The 25,816-nt window shown below is 41.4% G+C and overlaps 1 protein-coding gene across 1 annotated transcript in view; it reads right to left on the bottom strand.

The window, feature by feature from the left end:
• Nucleotides 1-25,816, bottom strand: part of ASTN1 (astrotactin 1) — a 461,200-nt gene that overhangs the window by 109,646 nt on the left and 325,738 nt on the right. Inside the window, exons 10-11 of the mRNA XM_072648560.1 lie at nt 9,884-10,021; nt 8,582-8,732 (exon numbers count right to left, since the gene is read on the bottom strand). Of these exons, the coding sequence (XP_072504661.1) occupies nt 8,582-8,732; nt 9,884-10,021 (289 nt within the window). The remainder of the gene's footprint in view (nt 1-8,581; nt 8,733-9,883; nt 10,022-25,816) is intronic.

Below are 25,816 nucleotides of genomic sequence, written 5' to 3'. Positions count from 1 at the left end.
TCACTGTGCAAACCCAGATGCTCCAGATGATGGTAAACAAGCAAATGATGCACCTGGGGGTTCCATCCCATGTTCCCTTTTCTCCCAACCCATCCACTTTCTTGGCTATTCAGCTGTTTGGCCATATGCTCTACCAGAAGGAAATTTGGCTTTACCACTGTGCAGCTGCCAAGGCTTGAATAGAGGGTCCTAGAACAGGCAAGGGTGAAGCAGGATTAAAAGGGCTATGTTGAAGTCCATGAGCATTTCCTGAAATATTTGCCTGAATTGGTCTTGGCAAAACTTATCCAACCCTTTCCTTTCATTCACCTAACGTGCACTCTGGGAATTTTACTGATGATGAAATATCCCCTGCCACACTTCTATTCAATGCCATTGGAAACTAGTCATTTCAACCAAGAGTCAGAATTCTATATCTTTCAACTTAGTTGAAATTTCTCTCTTTTATATTTCTCCCCACCCTCCCCAGAGCATCTTATCAGCATAGTTCTTAACAGAAACATCTCCAGATGAAAACTGAATAAGCTCAGATCCTTTCAGGGTACCAGAACCTGGCTTTAGCTTGATCATGCCTGTTCCCCAATATCCAATCTATAAGCTTCATCATCTGCCATTCTCTATTTGGAGTAGTTAGACTAATAAATAGAAGTATAATAAGCCTTAATTGGAAGTTTTTACCTTAGAGGAGAAGGCCTCATTCAATAAGACCTTAATAACAAGAATCTACTTAGGAAAAAGGAGCAAGTAACAACAAAACACGTTTTGTATACCCATGCTTCCTCTCTCCATATTTATTTGGATCCTATATAAACACAGTTTCTGAGTGATGAGTCTGACATAGTGAGATCAAAGAAGGGTTTAATGACTTTCACTATTCTATACTTATTAAGGCAGGAGAGTATATAAATGCATCTCAGAAAGATTTCTACCAACAGGGTTAAAACGAAAATATGTGTTTATTTAACCTTCATTATGCTGTAGTGGAAAATATGTTGGAGACACTATAATTCACACCCTAGATCACACTTGCACTGTGATCTTGAATAAGTCACTTCATTTCTACCTCATTTTCCTCATGTATAAAATGAGGAAGTTGGGATAGAGTAATTGCTAAGATCACTTGAAGCTCTAACATTCTGTGACAAGAAAGTTTCATTAATGAGAGCATTCTATTCCGTAAGCTTCCAATAAGAAAGTATGGTGCTACAGGAAATATGTCAGATTTAGAGTTAGTCAGTTTTGAATCTCAGCTCTACCACTTTTAATACCTGGGTGATGTTGGATGAGTCACCTAACTATTCTGGTCCTCAGTTTCCTTATTTGTAAGGGTAACACAGGATTAGGTGACTACTAAGGATATTTTGAGTGCTAAATCCATGATCCTATGAATCAAGTTTTCATTGAATTATGCATCTAATTTTATTTTAGCTAAAGAATTCTTACTGTTGCTTCTCTCTGGGATCATTCAGGATCCATATTTCTCTATAGAGGGAAGCTTCAATTCTCATAAAACAACCCTCTTCACATCAAGGACCTTGAGTCAGACTGGAGGAGCTAGAAGAAATATTGCTTCTAGGTCTGAGAGAATTGTTGTTCAGTTAATTCCAATTTACAAGGATTTTAAGAACGTTTCTTTGGGTGTGTGATGGACCCATCCATTTTCATGGCAATATTGAAGGTTGTTTCAGACTGGGACAATGGGTCCTCTCCAACCCCACTTCACACAGTCTATGTCCACTAAGCCCAGACATTCCAGAAAAGATGCATTCTGGTGGGAGGTATGGAGAAAAATCTCTGTACCTGCTGATGTGATTGAGTAACATGAAGTCCCTTCCCTTATGCCCTGCATCAAGCATAACTGATAAATGAACATTCTATTTCAGTGACCCCTAAAACACACAAGGTTAATTGTCTTTCATGGGCTGCTCATGGCTTCTTGGCTTAATTCTCATCTAATGCATATTTGTGTTAATGAGATTAAACTTGTTTTCCCCACTCAACTCACATCATCCCACCCCTCCCCCCTTTTATTTTGCCCCCCTCCCACCCCATTCCCTATTCCTGCTAGTAATGTTCTGCTGGCTAATTAGCCAGAAACTAAAACGAGTCTCGCCACATCCATGGTGTACCAATCGCTGCTCCTGTCTATCCCAGACTGAGAGATGGATGCTCTGGTGACAGGTGAAGGAGAGAGAGAAGCAAGCCTAGCCAGTGCCCTTGGGAATAAAGTGGGTTGCTTGGTTTTGCTTCCATTACCTCATTTTGTCTGGGCACAAAATGAGCAGTGACTCCCCAAAAACGACCCTGCATCCCTACTGGGTGAGGAAATAGGTCTCTTTTGACTGGTCAAAAGAAACCCTCTTCTCTTCACAAACCACACTTTCTCCAACTTCCTAATAAAATCTGCCATCTAGGTCTTTTCAGAATTTCATTTCCATACCCTGCCCCCCCCCCCCACATACTCCCTGGAGAAACAATTTATCGAAGTAAATTTAAGTAAAGGGCTACCTTAGTTCCCAGCTGTGCAATTTCTATTATAAACTTCCAAATCATGTAGTATTGTTCGTGGCTTGCTCTACAACAGGAACAGTCATAGGGTAAATCAAGATAGTGGTTATTGGCCCTGGTAGACAACTTAGTACAATGGACAGCTCCCTGAAGGTGGAGTCAGGAGACTGGGTCTCAAATTCTGGTTCCATCCCCTACTACTTATACGACCTTGGAAAAATCCCTTAACCTTTTCCTGGACCTTGGTTTTTATCTCTATAACATCAAATCCCTTCTAACTGTAAATCTGTAATCCTTATGCAACTACTATGTGCTGATCTCACAAATCACTGCCTTTAAGAATAGGGGAATAATACAACTCTATGTAGCACTGATTTAAAGGGGACAAATGGGTCAAGGGAGGGGTAAATATGAGAGAAGAGAATGGTTAGACAAGGAGGGTCAGTGAGTAATCTAAATTTCTGGTTAGAGCCTGGTAATTTTCTTTTATATTGTACTTTGTGGTTACAAAGAAATTCTTATATACCATCTCATTTGATACTCATAGGCATCTTGTGAGGTAATACATATGCTATCTTTTCCATTTTACAGATGAGGACACTAAAATCCAAATTCTGAACTTATACGCACAGGTGGCGAAACTTTGAATTCTGTCTCCGGATAGGCCAATTCATTTAGCTCTCTTTCTTAGTAATAGAGTATGGTCTTAACATCAGATAGACATTCAAAAATACATCCCCTGTTCACAACAGAGACTTAGTGAGAACATGTGTTTGAATAAGTCAACTCTCCACCCATTGGCAAAAGAGCTCTCAAAGGCAACATCCTAAAGATGATGGATCAGTCATTAATGTCATCTTTGAATAATAAGGACAGAGTTATAGTTTAGTCATTTTCATATTAAATAAAAAAAGATTCTTCCTTTGGCAATCAATGGAAGGTTGAATGGAAGCTTGTTGATAATGCTGTACGTGTTGCTGTTTTGGTATGAATTGGACTAGATAGCCTAATTCTGAGATCTTTTCCTTGATTCTTGAATATTTGTGATTATGTCTTGGTAAAAATAAGACACAGTCCACTCTCGTCTTTATCTCCTCCAGTGCTCAGCCCATCTGAATACTCAGCCCCATCTGAGTGCTCTGCCAAAGAGGCTTCCAGCTGCCTGTGCAAGGTTTGATTTGGAGGGCAGGGCAATTATACTTTGCACAGGTCTTTGCCTTTCACGGGTATTTGTTTTCATCCTCCAGAGAATATATAAACAACAGGGCAATTAACTGAATAGCAATTAACCCTGTGGGAGTCCATGCAGAGCCAAAAAATATGTGTCCTGCCTCCTTAGAAATACAGATGAAGGCTGAACTGATAATGGGGACAAAACTGGATTCCCAACCTTATCAGTTTGCACTGAGCTCTACTGTGAAAACATACTTGGCGAGAGTTTTCTGGGGTTCCTTTTCCTATTTGCTACCCAATAAAACCTCCTTTTCCTAGGGTTACCTTCACACAGATCTTTTCTTTAAGGGAAAGGCAGCAGCAGTGTTGATGCTCAAAATTTGGGAAAAAAAGAGAAAGTCATTCCATATCTACAAATAGTTGGTGAGAGAGAGATGTTTCTAGTAGCCTCTACAACTATAGATAGAGATAACTGGGTTATCTTTCTTCTTGTGACCCAAACTACATGTAGAGAGATTGATCTTCCCTTAAGAGAAATATATATGTGAAGGCATGCCCAAGAAATGAGTCATAAGATAATAGATTTACAGACGGAAGAAACCTTCAAGGTCATTGAATCTAGCTTCCTCATTTTATAGATGAGAATATTGAGGTTCAGAAAAATGACTTGCCCAGGACCACCCCCCCACCATCTTTCTCTCTCTCTCTCTCTCTCTCTCTCTCTTTCTTTCTTTCTCTCTCTCTCTCTCTCTCTCTCATTATCCATACATAACTGAGTTGCAGTTGGAACACAGATCACCCTTATGCCAAGTCCAGAGATGACACTAGGTTGGCCTCTTCATGCAAAAAGGATCATGGGTTAACATGGGAGCACCATAACAATGGACCGCTTGGCAGCAATTCAAATTGAGATGAGACAATGTAGTAGAAAGATCACTGAATGAAAGTCAGACAAGTTGAGTTCAAATCTTCCCTCTGCCACTTTACTATCTGTAAGATACTTTTCCTTCCCTGAATGTCTCCAGCATGAACAAGTTTCCCCATCAAACTTCACATAACACTTTGTTTTACAACTCTGCAAAGCATTTATCATGTAGACCAAAATTATCTGTTTGTGACTTATGCCCCAGGTGGCACAAAAATGCATAGAACTCTATGCTGGAAGTCAAGATGACCTCAGTTACAATCTGACCTTAGACACTTAATAGCTGCATGACTCTGGGCAAGTCATTTAATTTCTATTTGCCTCAGTTTCCTTTGTTGCAAAAATGGGAATAATTGCACCTACTATCCAGGATAAAATGGAATATATTTGTAAGTACTTAGTACAATGCCTTGCACTTAATAAATGCTTGCCCCCAATCTCACTAAACTATCGTGTAAATATGTTTGGACTAAGAATAAGATGATCTGCATTTGAATCTTGATTACACTACGTACCAGCTGTGTGACTTGGGACAAATTATTCAATCTCTCTGAGCCTCAGTTTTCTCATCTATAAAATAAGGGCATTGAACTATATAATTTCTAAGGCTTCTTCCTGTCCTATTCCTATGAGTTAAGCTTTGCCTTTCTCTTCCCCCTACCAAGTGCTTGGTATTGCATCTGGTTTAACAACTGTTTGTTGAAGGTATGAATTGAACAAGTCTAGGTAGCACTACATCTCAAACATTACAGACAGATCTCTGTCTATTCATTTATCTGTCTTTCACAACAGCACTAAGGGACTCTCAGAAAAGGGTTGAAGTTCCCAGCTTCAGCCCGACTCTATCCCTTCCTCAGTTCAAGTCTTCAGGCAAGGCTGAATGATCACTAGTTTGGCACATTGTAGAAAGGAAGCATATGCTTCAGATTTGGTTAGAGGTATGGAGGTTTCTCCATATACTTGGATTCTATGTGCCTCAGTTTCCTAATCTTCAAAATGAAAGTGAGTCAACCGGCCCAACTGATCATTCTTCTTACTCAGGAGTCATGAGATTGATGGTTACAAAGTGCTATGAGAATACAGAGCCACTCATTATGAGTTGACTTTCTTCTGGGGGACAAATTCTAAAAAACAATGGTCCTATTACAAATGCATATTCATCTCAGTGATTCCTGCCAGCCTCAGTCTCACAGAGCTTGGTGTTAAAAGAGAAAAATCCATCAGCTTGGATCCAAGCCAGGCAAAAGGCCAGGATGATGGACCAGGGGTATTTGACAGGCAAATCATCATGAAGGATAGGGCAAAGGCAGAGGTGTAGGGGAGAGAATCAGAGAATAAACACATCTTTGAAATATGTGTGTGTGTGTGTGTGTGTGTGTGTGTGTGTACAAACACTCACATGCAAGTTTGACATGATCCAATTCACAAAGAAAGTTTAAAATTTAGATGAAGAAAATGCAGTCTGAATAGCAAGAAAACTACCCCAACCTTGAGCTCTGCTAGACAGTGAAATTGTCTCCTGAAGGACCTGACTGGGATCTTCATTGCTTGAGACATTGAAAATGAAATTAGGAATAGCCAAGAAGAGTGGAATGAGGAATAAACCCAGCCCTTGTCCATAGGGTATAAAAGGTAACCTAAATCATCTTTTCCTTGGTGTGTTCCTATGAGGCCATTCTCTCTTACTTTGCTGTCGCTATGATGGAACTGATTTCCCCTTCCCCATCCTCCATCACTCTGTCTCCATCTCTCCCTCTTTCTTTCTTTCCCTGTCCTCTCTCCAACTCTTTTTCCTTCTCTCTTTATCTCTCTCCTTTTCTTTCCCCTCTCTCTCCCTTCCTTTTTTATTTTCTTCCTTTCTTCCCCCCTTTTTCTTTCTTTCCCTACCACTTTCTTTCTCTTCCTCCCTTCTTTCTTCTCCATTGTATTCCCTCTTTCTTTTTCCTTCTCTCCTTCTCTCTCCTTTCTTCATTTCTTCCCTCCTCTCTCTTCTCTATCTCTATCTCTCTTTCCCTCTGTCTCTGTCTCCCTCCCTCTCCCATTCTTGAACATTCTTTCCTTTTCCTCCCTTCTCAAATGACACATGCTCCCTTACAGCCACAATCTTCTCAGGAGAAATTGAGAAAGGTTTTGTGGCAGGAAACATTCCACTTCTCCAGATCCATGCATTTTCAACAGAAAGCTGCTCCCTGTATGGACCAAGGGAAGAGAAGCTTGTGAGAGACAAGGACTCAAAAGGAGCACAGCTAGCATCTAGAGTGGAGGGTTGCTTTGCTCACAAACAATGTGAGAGTGAGGGGAAGCTACCATGTCGTAACTCTGGAGGTGGAAAGAATCATGTGGGCCACCATGCCCAATCCTCTCAGTTTACAGATGAGGACTCTGAAGACCAGTTAGCTGAAGGTTACACAGCTAATAAATGGCAGAGGCAAGATGTCTTCTCCAGGATACACATTATATATGTCACCTTTGCTCTTCCCATTTATCTTTCCATCATTCTTTGTATGTGGATGCCCAGCACCTAGCATAGTGTTCGGTGCTTAATAAATACTTGTTGATTGACAGCTATCCCTTGCCCTACTCCCTTTCCTCATTCCTTTGCCTTCCTTCTCCATCCCTTCTCCAGTCCGCTCTACCTCCAGAGTCTGAGGCTTCTGCCATTGTTTGCATTCAAAAATAGACAGGCCTGCCAACAAGAATTCATTTTTCCTTTCCTGGTCAATACAACCACCCTCTTCTAGGTGACAGAAAAATTCTAATGTCCTCTGTTGCTCAACTGACTCCTGAGCTTGGTAGTTTCAGATTCTTGTGGAGTTGCCAAAGGCACCCTAAAGGAATGATCAGGCAGATGAGTGGTCACCTAGAGAAGAATAGGAGTTAAAATTGCAAGGATTTTACAAGCATGGATCCCGACAGAAACCATTATCCTCTGCCTGTGCTGACCAAGTCCACCCCTTGTGTCCCTCTTGAGAAGGGGGAGGACTGTGTTAAATTAACTCTAAGTGTGCTGTAGTTCCTTCCCCAGTTTCTCCAGTCCATTCTGAGTTCTCCCTTTCTTGAACTTCCTGTATGCATACAGCCTATGCCACAGAGTTAAACACTAAATGAAGGAATGAAAACAAGAATTTATTGAGCATTTACTACATGCAAAGAAAGATACTAAGAGTCTAGATCCAAATAGAAAAGGAAAACCAGGGCCTTGTATTCAAGTGATGGTATGGTAAAAAGATCACTTAAGTTAGAGTCATAGTCACAATCCTAGCTCTGTCACTGACCAGCTATGTGACCTTGGGAAACCTGATTAGTCTCACTTGGCCTCAGTCTCTTTATTTGTAAAATAAAGCTTGGATAGCTGCTAAGGTCCCTTTCAACTCTATTCTGTGACCCTACATTCTTGTACTGGGTCCATGGGTAGCTCTTTTTTCCCCAGCTGGGTTGTAAGTTCTTGGAGGACAGAGACCATATATAAAATTACTATTATTTTTTCCCAAAGAACCTACCCATAAAACATCATAGGATATACTCAATAAATATTTCCTATTTAATTGATTGATAATTGGACAGGTGATGAGTTTGTTTCATTTCTTAACTATTTAGATTGTGCTAACCAACAATCATTAATTAAGCAACTCTGTGTGTGTGTGTGTGTGTGTGTGTTAGTCACTGTATTAAGTAATGGGCTCCAAATGAAAAAAGTGAGTCATTTCATGACCTCAAGGAGCTTATATTCTACTTCTAATGGAACTCCTATGTGGACTGAGAGTCAAAACCAAAAAAAACTGCTCATGTCTCACCCCTCATTTTTATTTTTTTGTTCACAGCGTATTACTCATTGGATATTCACATTATTTCTTATCCTATCATCCCCATCTTTCCTTTTCTCATACTCAGGACTTCCAAAGGCATTTCTAGTTCTTGGCTATCCTTTGACCTGCTCCCAGATTTAAAGAAGAAGACTGAAGGGAATTAACATACCACACAACCAGTGGAATCCAATTTGCGATCTGAGATGCATCGAAAATTCTTGCTACAGCCTCCATTGTCCTTGGTGCAGTCCCTGACGGGTCCAAATGAATCCAAGAGAACTTCCAAACTGTCGAAGGAGGATGAGGTCATCAGCTCTTCTCTGTGGGTAGAGGTAGACAGAAAGTCATAGAAAAAAATAAAAGATGTCATATACACTTATTGATTACACAGACTTGCATATGGTCTATCTCATTTGATCCTGTGAGTTGATGGATGTATTGATGTGTGGTTTCCATTTTGTGGATAAAGAAAATAAAGTTCTTAGCTATTTAAATGCCATACCCATAGCTGGTCAGAATTCAGTGTGACATGTTCCTACTGTTAGTAACTGAGCCGTGTCATTATATCTCTCTACAAATTAAATAAACAAATTAATGAATGAGTAAATAAGTGAAATAGAGACAGATAGATGAATAGATAAGTAAATTTTAAAAATCAACCCAACATGAGTCTCATATCAATGAATATATTAGTGGTATTTGAAAAAACAAGATAATAAGAACAATATATCCTTTTGCATTTTTCTCATATGTAACATGAGCTTCTGTTGGATTTTAAGTGATCCTTAACTTCAATTCCTAAGGTTTGTGATGCGTATATATACACATACATATATTCACACATAAAGAAACATCCATATGTATGTATATGCATATAGAATTATATACAAATATAATATATGGATAGAGAGTCTTTATGAGCTATGAGTCTTGAGGAACTAATATGTGACTGAGCCTGGCTTCCCACCCGGGACCTCTTACTCCAAGGCCATTGTTTTGTTTTTGTTTTTTTGTTTTATCAAATATAGCAAGTATAGCATGGATCCTGAAGCTGTCATTCTATTGGTCTGACTATAGATTGTGTGTGTGTGTGTGTTTCTGTGTGTGTGTGTGTGTGTGTGTGTGTGTGTGTGTGAGAGAGAGAGAGAGAGAGAGAGAGAGAGAGAGAGAGAGAGAGAGCATATGCTCCTCACAGCCTCCAATCCACCCCTTAACTACACACACACACACACATACACACACACACACACACACTCACACACACACAGTCACAGAATATCTTTATATACTTACTCACCATGTAGACTTCTAGCGGGCATCATTGTTTCCTAGGAAACTTTCACTGAGCACCTTGTGAAGGAAGCCCACAGGACAAGTCCCCAGCCTGCCATTTTCTCTCTCAGCATTAGGACCATATAACTTCATAGCTACTCTTCACACTCATATCACATCTCTCTCAACTTCAACCCACCTGACCTCCACTGCATCCTCCATCACGGTCATATCTGTCTTGCACTTAGCTGAAGGGTTGATGGCTAGTTCTGCGGGTGGAATCACAAAACTCTTGCTTAGAGGCAGCCACATTCCCTCTCCTAGAGTATAGGTAAATCTGTAGGGATACAGAGAAGAATGTAATGATTAGTGGCCATTACAGCTTATCTAACTCTAGGGATACTGACAATGTATAGGATAGCTATGGTCTTTTCACCAGTCCTCTTAGGTAAAGTCACACCTTTCCGGATATTGCTATAAGACAGCTGAAATATCTAAAGGAGAGAGAGGAAGTTACCAAACTTAGCTCAGCCAGCCTCTTAATCACAGAACTGATTCTAATGGTCATGCCTTAAAAACAACTATGAAAGACCCGGTAACATGGCAAAAAGAAGACTCCAGGTTAGGAGACCTAGGTTTGATTCTAGCTTAGGTATCATTTGTGATTTGGGGTAAATCATTTAACCTCTTTAGGTCTCAGTTTACCTATCTGTAAAATGGAGAAGACTAAATATTCTCTCAGTTCCCTGAGTTCTAAACATTTATGAATTTTATAGGTCACAGAGAGATGACCCTTCAAATTTAAGATGATGCCTTTAACTTAGTGAATGAATCCTTTTCCCTAAAACAAATCTGAGAAGAGATTTACAATCATGTTGAGAAGAAATTTAAAACATGCTATTTATACTTCCCAATCTGTGAGTCAGTGGGCAATAGCAATGTCCCGAGTGAATGTGTACATATATATACATATACATTTATATATATATCTATATGTCAGTGTTCACATGTATACTATATACATATCCATCCACCATAAACACATTCATATATTTGTATATGTATGTGTATATAAATATAGATAGATAGATATAGATCTGCATACAAGTATATTCTAGTTTCTCAGTGGGTCCATGATCTCCCATCCTTGCCTACCCATTCTGGGCAAATCTCATCCATCCCCTCCCATAAGTATACCATAGGTGGCCTACCGAACATGCCATGGACCTTCCTCTTCTTCTCTTGACATAGCAAGATATCAATGGAGAAAATAAAACTATCCCTTGGGTATCTCTTGCTCTCACTCTGTGACTCACTTGCTTTTTCAGTTATAATTTTTTGATGACAATCTTTACACTGCTTGTCCTGTATCTCTCTTTGTTCATGGCAGAGAAAAACAAAATCCCAGCTCTTGGGATGTAAGAATAGTCAAAGTCCACCCAGTCCAACCCCTTCATTTTATAGATGAGGAAAGTAAGGCCCATGAAGGTGAAATGATTTATCAAGGTAGTAATCAGTACAGCCAAGATTTGAACTAACGTCTTTTGATTATAGAACCAGGTCTCTTTCCACCATATCATAGTGCCTCCGCCATGGCTTTCTCTGAGTCTCTCCATTACCTTTTGGATGATCCTTATCTTGAGTACAATAGAGACTATAATGTTTCATGGCTACCTGTCTGTCATACATAATCATGTATTAATACAAGCTTCAATACTCCATGGAATGAATATACATGATTTAATCAGTGTGTGTATAACCTTCACTAATGGTAAACACTATTTTTTGCCTTTCTTTGTAATCCCAGTGCTTAGGAGAATGTTGGCACAAAGTAAGGGCTTAACAAATGATTGTTGACTAAATGAATGACAATGCAAACCATCACCCTTCATGCCTGAATTGATAATTTCAAGAGTTGTTATGCTAGCGGTCAAATTTGTATTGATGACTCTCTAAACTTAGCAAAGCTGGTCTTAAAATGGCAGATACACAAAATGCTTCAAGGACTATGCTCTAAACTTTTTCTGTCTTGGTTGGATTTGCCAAGCTGAGCCTCCAAGAACTCAAGGTTCTTCATGCAAGGAAGAGGCACTGGAGTTGGACTTTAGTAAAAAAAAGAAAAATGTATCTGTATTTATGTAGAAGCTAATATATTTAAGGCCATGACATATATTTAAGCTCCTCAAGCAAAGCTTGGATAATCACTTGTTAGGTATAGGTTCAATTAGATGATGATATAAGTCCCTTCCATTTTTTAAATTGTAGGATTCTGTGGTTTCACATAGGGGCAGCTAGGAGACATAGTGGATAGAGTGCCAGCCCTGAGGTCAGGAGGACCTAAGCTCAACTGTGGCCTCAGACACTAGCTGTGTGACCCTGGATAAGTCACTTAGCCCTGTTTGCCTCAGTTTCTCTTCTATAAAATGAACTGGAGAAAGAAATGGGAAGCCTCTCTAGTATTTTTGCTAAGAATACCCCAAATGGGGTCAGAGAGAGTCAGACATGACTGAAATGACTCAATGACAAATGGTTTCACTGTATACGTACTAGTAGAGAAATAGAGACTGATAAACACAAACCTCAATGCTGTTCTGAGAATGTAACAGCAAGAAACTAAACCCTTTCATTTTGAAATCTGCTACTGTTAAAGTCCCTGAAACCATAGGCTCTGTCCTGTCTTGTTAACATTACAAGAGGGTCCTCTACTTTGCTTCCATGAGATAAACAATTCTGTCCTGATTTGTGGTGTTGTACATGTAGATGCTAAACCAGAAGTGATGGTGCAGAGTACTCTTGAGAATATATACAACCTACTGAATTAGGGTTGTTATTCAGAATTTTTAGAAATGCACCGGGTTAGTCTGCTGATCTGAGAATTTCCCTTGCTCTTGCATGAAATATTATCATACGCATATAACCTTAAGAGACATGAATCTAAGCCCAATTCTCTCTCTCTCTCTCTGTCTCTGTCTCTGTCTCTGTCTCTCTCTCTCTGTTCTCCTCTCTGTACCCCCATCTCCCTTTTCATCAGCAGGTTGTATTTCTATATCCCTAAAAAATATCTCCACTAGGGTGAAGATGTGCTCAACCCCTCCCCCTTCCCAAACTTTGGTTGTAACAAGAAGGTGATCTGTATTGGAGGAAGGAATAACTACACTGATAAAATTGTGAATATCCTAATATATAACATGAGCGAATGGGTGTTTGCATATCTGTGCACTTTAAGTTTACTAGAAGGATCAAACAGGGGTGTGCTGACGCTAACTTGAACCACCTTCCAAGAGTCAAGTGTTAAATTTTCAGTGTGAGCATATATACTTCGGAAATCATCAAACACTACAAATCAGTATGAATTTACTGTTTTGTTTATTGTCTAAACTCAACAAAGTGATAGAGATAATACTGAGGCTTCAGAGTTAAGTTAAAAGTGTGTCATGTATTTATTTTTTCCTCAGAAAGTCAGTTGTTAAACCTTTACCAGCCAAACCCTAGGTCCAACCCAGTAGGACTCCTTCTCCTTCTGTGAAATAGAAAGTGAAAAGACTAAAAAGCAGGATGATTCTTTTAATGAAAGAGAACAGAATGGGGGAAGTGGTGTGGTACTTAGAGCATTGCCTCTGGGGTTAAAAGACCTGGGTTCAAATTCTGCTTTGATGCTGACCACTGGCATGACCTGACCTAAGTCCCTTCATCAACCAGGGTCTCAATTTTCTCTTCTGTAAAATGAGGAGGGGTGACCCAGTTTGTTCTTCTCAACCATTAACCTTTGCTAATAATTTTCTTCGTAGGGTTTTTTCAGTAATTTTCCCCTGTATCTCTACAATGAGGGTAAAAGCAAATAAAAGAACCAATCAACATTTCAAGAAAGATCTTAAGGAAACTGTGAGAGATTATTTGTTTATTTATCCACTCGTTTCAGTTCAAGGTAGTTCAAATGCTTCATGTTCACAATCGAAATAGTTTGAGGGATAAAAGCCCAGCGTGGGTGGGATATCACAGGGCTGTTTGGCAGCCTGGCCTCTCTTTCCAACTTAATGTGAAGAGGTGAACAATGAAAGGACACGTACAATTAAAGAGAACCCAGATCTGGCATGTTTTCGATGCTAATCACAAAGCATCATTCGTGAATCCCTTTCAGTTTCCTCCTGAACACCTTCTCCTCTCCCATCCCACTTACTTTACTGCCCAGGAAACTGAGGCAGGTAGACTGATAGGAGGTCTGCAATCAAAAGGCAGCTTTATCAATAATACCAGTCAAATAATGGTGACACAAGAGCCTGGAACTCACTGGGAATGCCTTGCATTTGGTAGCAGGGGTACCACTACACTGGCTCTTGTCTGCTGACTGAGATGGAGCCTTCTTCCCTAGACAAAGCAGCTGTCAAGGGAGAATGTCATATCCAGCTTAAACAGCAGGGGGGACCCTGGGGAACAGGATGAACTGTTAGGGAAGCTGGACACTAGCCAGGACCCTGGGAATGCTCCCCCTGACCATTAAGCCTCCTGCCACTGAAACCTGCTGTCTGATCACTCCTTCAAGATGCAGTTTAGAGATGCAGTCACTCCCTGCTCTGAGGGAGGCACCCTCACTCCCTTCCTGGGAGACTGGACACTGCTGTGTGTGGCCAGTCAGCCAGAAGGATTTTCACCAGCTGTACCTCATCAAAGTGGAAAGGATGAACTACTATCTCCCTCTTCAATAATGCAGCTGGCTAAATAAAAGGATTATCACCACTCCCAAACACCGACCCCCCCTTCTTTTGACAAAGATTAGGGAGATCACTCTAATTAGGTGAACTCTCAATCCTCCCAAGACCTGAGACTAAGGATGCAGGTGGGCATGTAAATTGAATGAGACAGAGTCAGGAAGCTGAAGGGAAAAAAAGAGTAGATTCTGTTAGACTGTTAACTGCCTAGACAAGAAAGGGAGAATTCAATAATGGATCAAATGAGATAATTTATGTAAAATGCTTGGCAAACCTGAAAGATCTGTTTAAATTCGGCTATTGTTATCATTCATAATAACAAGCAGATTCAGAGCCAACAAGACTTGGGTTTAAATCCTAACTCTGGCACATGCATGCTGCATGACCCTTGTCCAGTCACTTGATCTCATAGCACTAGACAACTCACTGATAATGATCATAATGGTGATGATATGTTGAATTTCACATAAAGCTTTAAGGCTTGCCAAGAACTTTGCCTATAAAATTCCATTTAATCCTCACAATAAACCTGGAAGAAGGCAGGTACTATTATTACACTCATTTTATAGATGAGGAAACTGAGGCTGACAGAGTTTCTTTCCCAGGGTCACCGGGTTGTGTCTGGAAAAGTATTTAAATGCAGGACTTCCTTCCTCCAAGTCCAGAGGTCTCTGTACTGCTAGATTATATGTTGCAGAGAAGATGCCAATATGTATTGGTGAGGGGAATTTCCTTATCCAGGAATTCTTCATACCAAAGAAGTCACAAGTCCAGCCTGTAGTCCTAACTACCCAATTATCACAAATACTGGGAGTGGATGGACCAGAGTAGCTGCTGAAGTTGAGGCTGTGAGTGATGCATAAGATTGCATGTTCATGAGGAACCATGACTTGGCCTGAGGCATGAAAGAATGCAGGGTCCAGGAAGACATTTTGTAAATTGTCTTACCTATACACCGGAGGAGTTTGGCTAGATGACCTCTAGCCAAAAATTCTTTGCTCCTCTGGCATTCTATGGCTTGGAAAGTAGGGATGCCTCCTGATGATGGTTGGCTGAGGTTCAAGAGGGTAGACTTTTGTCAGTCTGACCATTTTGCAGTCTACAAAAACGGGAAATTTTCCCCTTTGACTCCCAAGGTAAGAAAATGGCAGCTGGCAGGAGAAACACCAAGTAAACTGTCTAGTTTGCCTGGGTGGTCACAGTGGGAAGTCTATGGATAATGGGTTCCTGGCTGGCTTGGCCCTTTCTGTTTCCATTCCTGAGCACAGGTCAAAGATTAGAATTCCTGAGAATAATATATTCATGCAAATTTAAAAGTTCCTAAGAAATCAAGATGTGCAGAGTTTTAGCTTCAGGCATCAGTCTCCTAAAGAAGGTTCCTCAATGGCTGCTCCTTGGGGAAGAAATAGGCTACTCACTAGATGATCTTCCTGCAGATCAAAGTCTAATGCTATGCCATGGGAGTGAGGCAGGGCAAGAGCTCTGGACCACGTCAATCGTGCTGTTACAATAACTTGGATCATGTGAGTCTAAAATGAATGGAAGGCATCTGTTTAGCAACGAGTCTCATGGGCTGTTGGAATGCTTTACATTTCTTTGTTTGTCCATGGGCTTCTAAGAATCCTTTATGTCCTATTCATTTCCTGTAATGGAGTAAATAAAATTTGAGCCATACTTATTCTCTGTGGGGCTTGTTATCCACTCTTGGGAAAACCTAGATATCAGCCATATCTATGCTCTAGATAGGTGAATTCTTGGAAGCTTCTGGGATGGAGAACATAGGTCAAAGATACTTAATTGCCCCTCTTTGGAGTTAAGCCCCCAGCATCATAGCCAGGCTCACTTGAGCACAGTATTGAATAAGTTAAAAGTCTTGTCCCTCCAATTAGATTATAAACTGCCTAAAGTCAGGAACTAGGCATTATTGCATTTTCACATTCCAAGTGCCTAGAATATGGTGTTCTTGGTCATAATAGATCTTCCACCATAATTCAGCTAACATTTATAAAGCATCTCTTATGCATGAGGTACTGGGGATAAATAGATAAAACAAAGGAAAATTAATAAAAATTTGCTGAATTTAATTGAGTATACATAGGTAGTTTCTGCTTATTTTACTCTCTTTTCACCTTAAATTCCTCTTTATTGTATTTATAAGATTTCCAAAAATGCATACATACATACATACACACACACACACACACACACACACACACACACACACACACACACACACACACATATATATATATATATATATATATATAGAGAGAGAGAGAGAGAGAGAGGGTCTATCTATCTATCTATCTATCTATCTATCTATCTATCTATCATCTATCTATCTCCTCTAAAGTGCACTCTGTCTCTAAAGAATCAATCTCATTCTTATTTTTTTCTTTTGTCCAGAAATTCAAATCTACCTCTAATTACTATCTTCTCAACCAGCTGTTCAATTGTAAACCTTCATTTCTCTTCTGAAACTCCTGCCTTTAGTCAGAAAGAGTGAAGAAAGTAGCTAAATGTACTTCCAAGGTCTTCTTTGGTTTTCTGTCTGGGATATCATAATCTCTGGTGAGGTTTCCTAGGTTTCTTCTCATCATATCATTTGTGCCCATATATATCATCAAAAATAGGTTGTAGTTAGGTTGGATTAGTCTTGGGAGGTTATCTGACACAACCTGAATACATGCCTTACCTCCATGTTTACCTTTAATAGGGAGTCATCAGCTACCACAGATCATGTCAATCTTCCTCTGATCTCCTTATCTGGATGGCCTCCTTATCTATTGGTCAACATTGTTATTCCTTGGAGATTAAGGAATATCTGTATTTACCTTGGAGGGTCCAGCTTCCCTCTATACTACAGGAATATCTGCTACTTGTTCAATGGTCCTTCTTTTCCCCTGTATCATATTCTTCTACTTTCAACTACTCTGACACAAGTCAGGATCCCTTTAGCCCTTTCAGATCATATTGCTTTGTTGTTTTTACCTTAATGTCTTTCATTTTTCATAAGATTGGATCTCCCTGCCTCACACTCATTGGCCCATTCCCACTACTGATTGTTGGCCTGAATACTTTGACCAGCTTTGTTTCTCACTTAAGTTGGTTGGTTCCTCCTTAAACAACTTGATGAAAGCCCACTCTAAGAAGGTTTATCATATTGGTACCAAACAGTGCAGACACCTGAATGGCTTAGCCCATAAAGCCCATTCCTTTCAGCCTCAGCCTGAGTAGTAGTAGTTGAGATTATAAATGTGTGCCAACTGGCTCAGCCTCCCTGCCCCATCATTTTTAAGGGAGCATTTCATCCTTTCAGGTAGTGGAAAGAACATTGGTATTGGAATCTGAGTACATAGGTTCAGTTCTTGGTCATGCTACTTACTATTATTATAACCTTGAGTAAGTCACGACCTCTCTGAGCCTCAGGTTCTAGTACTTGGAGAGTAGTCTCTAAGGTCCCTTACTGCAACTGCAATGGCCCTTACTAAAAATTTGATAGCTTCATCCCGAGGCGGCTCATAATGTCCCTGCCCCAGATGTTAAAACTAAGTCCTGGAATCACCAACGGCCATACGGTCCCTTGGCGATCCTCTGCCTCCCACTTTACTGGGTGCATTGTCTCTAAGGTATTTTGGCACCCTCCTATTCCCCACACTGGTCTTTGGCTTTCTTTGAGCTTCCAGTGCCGGGGTACTGAGCGACCGCTAAGGCAGGTCCTATCCGCTCCAGTATCAAGGAGGCCAGTCATGGGAATTCCATTAAGCCAGATTGTACACTCAGGTCTATTCTGTCCTATTTCCTTTAGTAACTGGATTTGAACTGAGTGCTTTAAAGGAAGGGCAATAGCTATGGGAAGCTGATCCTGGCCCCTCCCTGTACTTATCTCTTTCTGCCCAGGGGTAAGGCAGGCTCTAGCTAAGCTCTTCCAGTCATTAGGAGTCAGAACGAACTGACCACTGAGAGTTTCAAGCATGGCTATGACAAAGGGTGAATTAGGGCCGTGCTTGGTACAAGCCTCTTTAAGAGTCGCCACTCTCTTCCACTCTATAGGTATGTGGCTCCTCCGAACCCCACCGGGGACACTGGGGTCCGCTATTTCTAACACAGGAAATGTCCCTACATCTTCTCCATTCTCTATAGCCTTTCTTATTCCTTTTTCCAAACTGGACTGTGGCCCTGAACTGTCTGACCAATGGAGCAGGTTATAAGGAGGTGCGGAGGGAAGGCACGGCGTATTCTCCCCTGCCTCGCCTTTTCCATCCGCTAGATGGAGCTCCGGGTCTATTTTTTCTTTACGCTCCTTAACTTTCCGCTTAACTTTCTGCTTGCCTGGACTCTCCGTCCCTCCCGTGTTCTCCCCTCCCCTCTCTCCGCTTCCACTCTCATTCCAATCCCGCCCTGGCCTCTCCGGCCCTTCCAGCAGGCTTTTAATTACACCGAATATCAGGAAATCTAAATCCTCCAGCTCCCCAGGGTATTGTTGCTCGTAAGCAGTCATTTGCTCTCCGACCGCTCCCCATTTTTCTCTTGATATTCCTGCCTGCTTGAGCCAAGGAGAAACTTTCCAAATCCTTTCACAAAATTCTTGGAGGTCATCTAACTCTATTGTGACCCCCGCCTTCCTGCATTCCCTGTGAAGTTTCTCAGCCCAGACCTCCTGTTCCTCTGGCTTTATTACTGGCAATAGATTCCCCATCTCCACCCTTTTCCCAGGGGTTTGGGAAGCTTCTCTCCCCTTTCTCTCCTTCCGAATCTAGGATTCGGGACTCGCTTCTTTCACAGCCCCTTCCGGGTGTACCCCAAAAGCACCCAGGATTATCTACGCTCCCAATCCCTGTTGGGGCGCCAACTGCCAAGCCTAGAGGCCTGTATTGGGCTACCCGAGTCTTTCCTACCTGTCCCAGGTCTTCGGCTGGCCACGCCGGATGCACATATGAGAGAAAGGACGTTCCAGAGTCAAACAGGGGTTGAGCTTTATTTCAGGGTCCGGGTTACAAATGCAGGGGAGGGGTCTTCCTTAGGAAGAAGAGGGGGAGATTTCCTAAGGAGGCTAAGCTTAAGGGATTGGAAGTAGAAGTACAAGGGGGGGAGAGAGGGGGAGGGGAGAGAAGAAAGAAAAGAAGCGGAGCCCTACTTTTCTCTTTGGCTCCACACGTGCTAAGAGAGAGCTTTCTGGCTTCCTTAATCCTACTTAATCTTCAGCCACACAGTTTGCATCTCAATACCATGCTGTTAGGTAACTAGGTGTGCTCCAATCCGGGACGACCTCGAGGGCAGGGAGACTCCACCCATCAGGTGTCTCCGGGGGAGAGGCGGAAATACCCGAGCTAGCCGAGCTAGCTCAGTCTGACCTTCTCGAACCCCCGCTGTTCATGGAGGGCCTCGTAAGACTCTAAGATTTAGAAGTCCCACTTTTACCTGCCCGAGACTGTCCACACGGAATTGAGCTTCCAGTCCCAACACCTTACTACCTCTAAAGCTCCTTGAAAGCACATACTCTTTCATTTATTTTTTTCTATTTGTATCCCTGATTCTTTGCACATAGAACAAGGACTAAATGTATAGTTTGATTGATCTAGGTAACTTGCTTTGCCAGTGCAGGCTGTTACCTTCTCTTCATCTTGTAGTCTTAGAGATTTTCATAGGGCACTAAGGGATTGAGTGATTTGTCCAGGGTGACACAGCAGATAGGTATCAGAAGTGGAAATTGTTCGCACTTCTTTTTGTTTTCAAGATCATCTATTTCCTACTCCATGTTGTCTCTGTTGCTTGGTGCAGAATAATCATGTAAACGCTTCTTACCTTCTTCTCTGCCTTCCTTTCTTCCTCCTTTCTCTTTCTCCTTTCTTTCTTTTTTTCCTTCCTTCTTTCCTCCCTCCCTTCCTTTTTTATTCCTTCCTCCTTCTCTTCCTGTCTCTCTCTTATCCTCTTTGGTCTCCCTCCCTCCTTCACTCTTCCCTCCCTCCCTTCCTCCTTCTCTCTCTTCTTTCCTTTCTTTCCTCCTTCCTTCCTTCTTTCTCCCTTCCTTCCTCCTTCCCTCCCTCCCTCCCTCCCTTCCTTCCTTCCTTCCTTCCTTCCTTCCTTCCTTCCTTCCTTCCTTCCTTCCTTCCTTCCTTCCTTTCCTCCTTATAATCCAGAAAAACAAAGGAAGTCTTTGAAAGTTTTCATCTCTTCATCCTGGAGATTAGCCTACTAACACTTTTTTTCTGGATTGAAGCTACTTAGCCAAGGCTGAAAGATAGGCACTATAGATCCTATAAAGGTCACTTACAAAATTATTTTTGCCTGGTATGCCTGTTAACATGCAGAACTTGAGTTTTGTCACTTTTATTTTTCATTTTTTTGTTAGCAGTCATGTTGGGCAATTTTCCTGGCAAACTTCCATACTTACTAGCCACACATTTTCAGATCACTAGGTGCTACACTGCTGGGGCTCCACAGAAAGGTTTTAGTTACTTATCTTGGTCTTCCTGCCTTTTCTCCTGAGATAAGGCTAGCTTGTTCAACTGTCTTTGCTTGGCAATTAAAAGTTCCTGACAAAAGCCCAATGCAAACAACAGTTGCTGTAGATGAGAAGTTATCTGGCTGAAAGTAATTACCAACCACTTCACACCTTCCTCCTCTTCTATCCTCCCCATGATCAGTTTTTGGAAGTCTTTTCCTACATCCTTCCTTCTCTCCTAGTCCTTGTTTCCCATTCTCACTGGGGGGTAGGAAACAGTGACTTAAACAGCAGCTGGAAGGATTTGGAATAGAAGTGACAGGGAAATTATTTTTAATAAGAAAATTCTTTGAAGTTTATGCTGTAAGATAGTAGAGTTTGTTGCCAAGGGAGGTGGGGGAAAACTGAAGTAACTGGGGATGTTTAGCCTTCAGAAGGGAGACTGGGAAGGGAGTGAGGGAGGAATGAAATCTGTCTTTATGTATTTAAGGGACTGTCATGTTGGAGAGAGATTAGCTTTGCTGTTTTTGGCCCCAGAAGGCTGATCGAGAAACAATCGATAGAAGGAACCAAAGAGGCAAATCCAGACTTGATAATAAGGAAAATCTTTTGAACACTTAGAGCTAAATACAAATACAATGGGTTGGAAGTAATGATCCCTACTCTGCACTGTAGGCATTGGAGAACTTGAAGTAAAACTGTAATGATCCCGTGTCTGGTCTTATTGAAGAGGGGAACTTGTCTAGTATGGCTGAATTAGTGGTCTCCTCATTCCTTCCATCTCTGAGATTTGATGTTTCTGAACCATTTTATGGCAATGAAAACTGCCTAAGAAAGCTCAAGTAAAGTCATATCTGAAGACCAGAGGATAATTGCAGCTAGGTAGTACAGCTAATAGAGCATGGAACTTGGAATCAGGAAGACCTGAGCTTGAATTCTGCCTCAAACATTTCCTAGCTAAGTGACCTTGAGCAAGTGAATTAACTCTTCTCAGCCTCAGTTTCCTTTTTTGCAAAAATGGGGAAAATGATCACAGTTTCCTCACAGGGGTCTGTGTGAGTATCAAATGAGTAACAGATATAAAGCACTTTGCTATTAGTACTGCTTAAACGTCCTCTCAAGCTGATCCTAATGCTATAACAATGACATTCTGGGATCTCCCTTTTGGTTGCACAACCTTTTTACAATGGCCCCAAATACCAAGGACAGAGAAAACAATTGTGGAAAATCTGTGTTCTCTGAAAATTCATCTGTTTCTTTTCTTACAAATCTGGCAAGACTATCTTCAGAAATATCACAAGAAAGAAGTTGTGGGAGACCTTGAAATGCCTTCCCAAGCTAAACCTTCTGTTCTACCCTACCAGCAATCCTTACTGTTGTGGGTTACTGCAGCCTCTCCCAGAACCCTGTCCATGGCTTTCCAATACTTCTTCCAAAGCACTGAGCTCTTTGCTTAAAGACTTACTAGGGAAGTCTGCATACACACATACATGTGCACACACACACACACACACACCTACCTCCAACTATGACATTATGTGGAATAAAATTTGTGGAAATCAATCATTTCTGACCTGGCAGGCCCCCTCTCTCAATCCTCAACTCCTCATTCTCTTCTTTGACAGATTCTTTCTATCTTTTCTCTCATATATGCTCCCTCCTCTTCTCAGACACTGGCACCATGCAGTGTAGACCTTTATTATCTCACGCATACGTTGTTGAAATTGTCCTGTGGTTGGCTTTCATCCTTCCAGTCTTCTTGTCCCACAATCTTCCCTTCAATTGTCAAATTGATTTTCCTGAAGCACAAGTCTGACCACGTCACCCTCCCCCAGATAAATCAACTCTATTGGTTGCCTGTGATCTCCTGGGTGAAATGGAAAACCCTCTGCTTGGCTTTTAGAGTTCTTCATAACCTAGTCTCTTCCTAGCTTTCCAGACTTTTTACTGTTATACCTCTTCAAGTTCTCTAAGTTTCAGAGACCCTAGCTTCCTTTCCTGCTTTTATATAAGACATTCCATCTCCACGCTCTGGATTTTCTTTGACTGTCCCGTAAGGCAGCAATATTCTCCTTTCTCATCTGCCTCCTGGCTGCCCTGGCTTCTTTAAAGTCCTAGGTAAAACCCCACAAGAAGCCTTTCCTGATCCGCCTTAATGCTAGTGCCTTTCCTCTGAGATTATTTCCAATTTACTCTCTCTCTCTCCCTCTCTCTCTCTCTCTCTCTCTCTGTCTCCTCTCTCTCTCTCTCTCTCTCTCTCTCTCTCTCTCTCTCTCTCTCTCTTCTCCCTATTTTCTCTCCCTCCTCTCTCTGTCTCTGTTTCTCTCCATCTGCGTATTGCTCCCGCTCCCTCATATCTCTCTGACTCTCTCTCTCTCCTTCTCTCCCTACCCCTCTTCTCCTCTCTCTCCCTCTCTCTTTGTCTCTGTCTCTATCTCTCTTATTCTCTCTCTCTTTGGTCCTCCCTTCCCCCCCTCCCATCCTCTACACACACACACACACACACACACACACACACACACACACACACACACACACACACACACACACTATAAAAAAGTTTCTCCATAACTGTCTGCATGGTGTCTCCTCCACTGGATTTAAGTTCCTTGAGAAGGTGGACTATTTTTCCTTTCTTTTATATTTCCACCATTTACTGCAGAGCCTGACACATAATTGGTACTAAATAAATACTTATTGGTTTGATTTGAGCTTCTTGTGGTGATTGCTAGGGACATAGATATAGAATTTGGACCTTTCTTAAGTAGAGTTTCTTTACCTTTCGTGTCATGAACTGCTTTTGCAATTGGTAAAGATTAAGCTAGGTGGCACAGTGGATAGTGTTAGCCCTGGGGGCAAGAAGACTCATCTTTCTGAGTTCAAATCTGGCCGAAAACACTTACTATCTGTGTAACCCTGAGTAAGTCACTTAACCCTGATTGCCTTGGTTTCCTCACCTGCAAAATGAGCTGGAGAAGGAAATGGAAAAGTACTCCAGTATCTTTACCATGAAAATCTAAAAGGGGTCACAAAGAATCAGAGATGACTGAAATGACTCCAACAATAACATGGACCCCTTCTTAGAGTATTTTAAATGCATCACATAGGATTACAAAGGAAATCAAAGATTAGTGAAATTAATATATTTTCCCCCCATCCCAAACTCCCTGAAGTTTATGCACTGACTCCATAAACATTAGGTTAAGAACCTCAGTTTTAAAGTCAGTTAGTAAAGCTGGGATAGTTTGGGCACTCCCTAAGAGCTTCTGCTATAAGGAGAGGTTTTCTGCAGAAATTCAGTTCAGAATCCTGGCCCAGCATGTGTGTGTGTGTGTGTGTGTGTGTGTGTGTGTGTGTGTGTGTGTGTGTGTGTGTGTGTGTGGGTGTGTGGGTGTGGGTGTGTGGGTGTGTGTGGGTTGTGGGGAGTGTTTGGGGGTATGTGTGTGGGGCAGGTGGGTAGGTTTTTGCTGGCCAAACCTTTTGGATAAAGGATGAGATTGTTCTAGTTTTTACAGTCTTTGGGACTGGAAATGATCAAAGCCAGGGTAGAATTTCCAGGATGGGTCTTCTCTAAAATCACAGCTAATCTTCTCAACCTCTTCCCAGTTCAGACCCAGGAGAGGATAATTAATAGGAAAGGGTTTGAAACCAAACAACCAAAATTGTTAGAACTGCTTCAAAGCATTGGTACCTCAGTCAGGGTCCAAGGACAACAATATTGAAAAGTACTTCTCTTCATGCTACACAAATCCTTCAAACCAGCCCTGGGTCAATCCTATTAAAAAAGTGCAAGTTGACCTGGACTGTCACCAAAGAAGGAAAAGAGAAAATTCAAGGCACAATAAAGAGGTGATACTAAGAATCAGTACTAGAGCCACGGGGCAAGGTTTATGAGTGAACTTCTGTGACAAAGGCAGGTGCTACCTCAAGGAACAGGAAGAGCTGTGGGCTGAGTGCCCACAGAGATTCAAAATCACAGACAAGGCAGGAAAAAATGCCTAGAGCTGATGGGTCTTGGTAGAGCATAGGGGGTGGGGTGGAAGTAGATCAGTTTATTAAAGAAGAGTCACCAAGCACTGACTTTTCTGAGTAAACTTAAGTGAACTCCAGTCCTATGGGAATCTAAGGCCAATCACTGTTCCCCTCCACGAATACAAGTATGTTGATGCCCCAGGGTTATTTAATTATTCATCAGGTCAGAACTTCTGTACCTTTTCCTCCCTCACACAGAAGGGAAAACAAAAGAAGCAAAAAAAGCAAGACAAAGTAGAGAGGTGACCGGGACAGAAGAGAAAACAGTTGGAGAAGAATAAGTTGGATGGAGTGGAAAGTCATAAAATTATTGGGTATCTGATGTCAACAAAGAGTCATTTATACATACTTGGCACATGCTACAAGTCTTGTAAAATATCATCTCCCTTAAAGCAGCTCATATTCTACTTGGGGGGTGGTGGTGGCATAGGATAGATACATAAACACAGAGTTAATTTGAGGCAAATTTTAAGCATTAACAAGTATGAGGGATCAAAAAAATTCCTCAAGTAGCCACTGGCTTAGTGGATAAAGTGCTAGTCCTGGAGTAAGGAAGATCTGAGTTTCAATGTTGCATCATATACTTACTAGGTAAGTCAATTACTCTCTGTTTGACTCTTGTTTCTTCAGCTGCAAAATGTCAAAAACAGAACCTACTTCCCAAGGTTGTTGTGAGGATCAAATGAGATATTTATAAAAGTGCTTAACACACAGTAGGTACTACATATTTTTTCCCTCCCACAGGAGGAGATATCTTTGTGGAGCTTCCAAGGAGAATGCTTTTCGTAAGTGGTAGAAATGAGAAGGAAAAACATGCCAGGCATGGAGTACAAGAATGTATATGGCAAGCAGAGTTACATAACGGTTAGTAATCCAGCTTGGCTATAATCCAGAGTGTATAAGGAAAGGTAAAGTCAAATTATTCTGTAAAGGTAGATTATAGAGGACT

Source organism: Notamacropus eugenii, chromosome 2, assembly GCF_028372415.1.
Source record: "Notamacropus eugenii isolate mMacEug1 chromosome 2, mMacEug1.pri_v2, whole genome shotgun sequence".
Classification (NCBI taxonomy): Eukaryota; Metazoa; Chordata; class Mammalia; order Diprotodontia; family Macropodidae; genus Notamacropus; species Notamacropus eugenii.
This window is presented reverse-complemented; position numbering and strand designations above follow the sequence as displayed.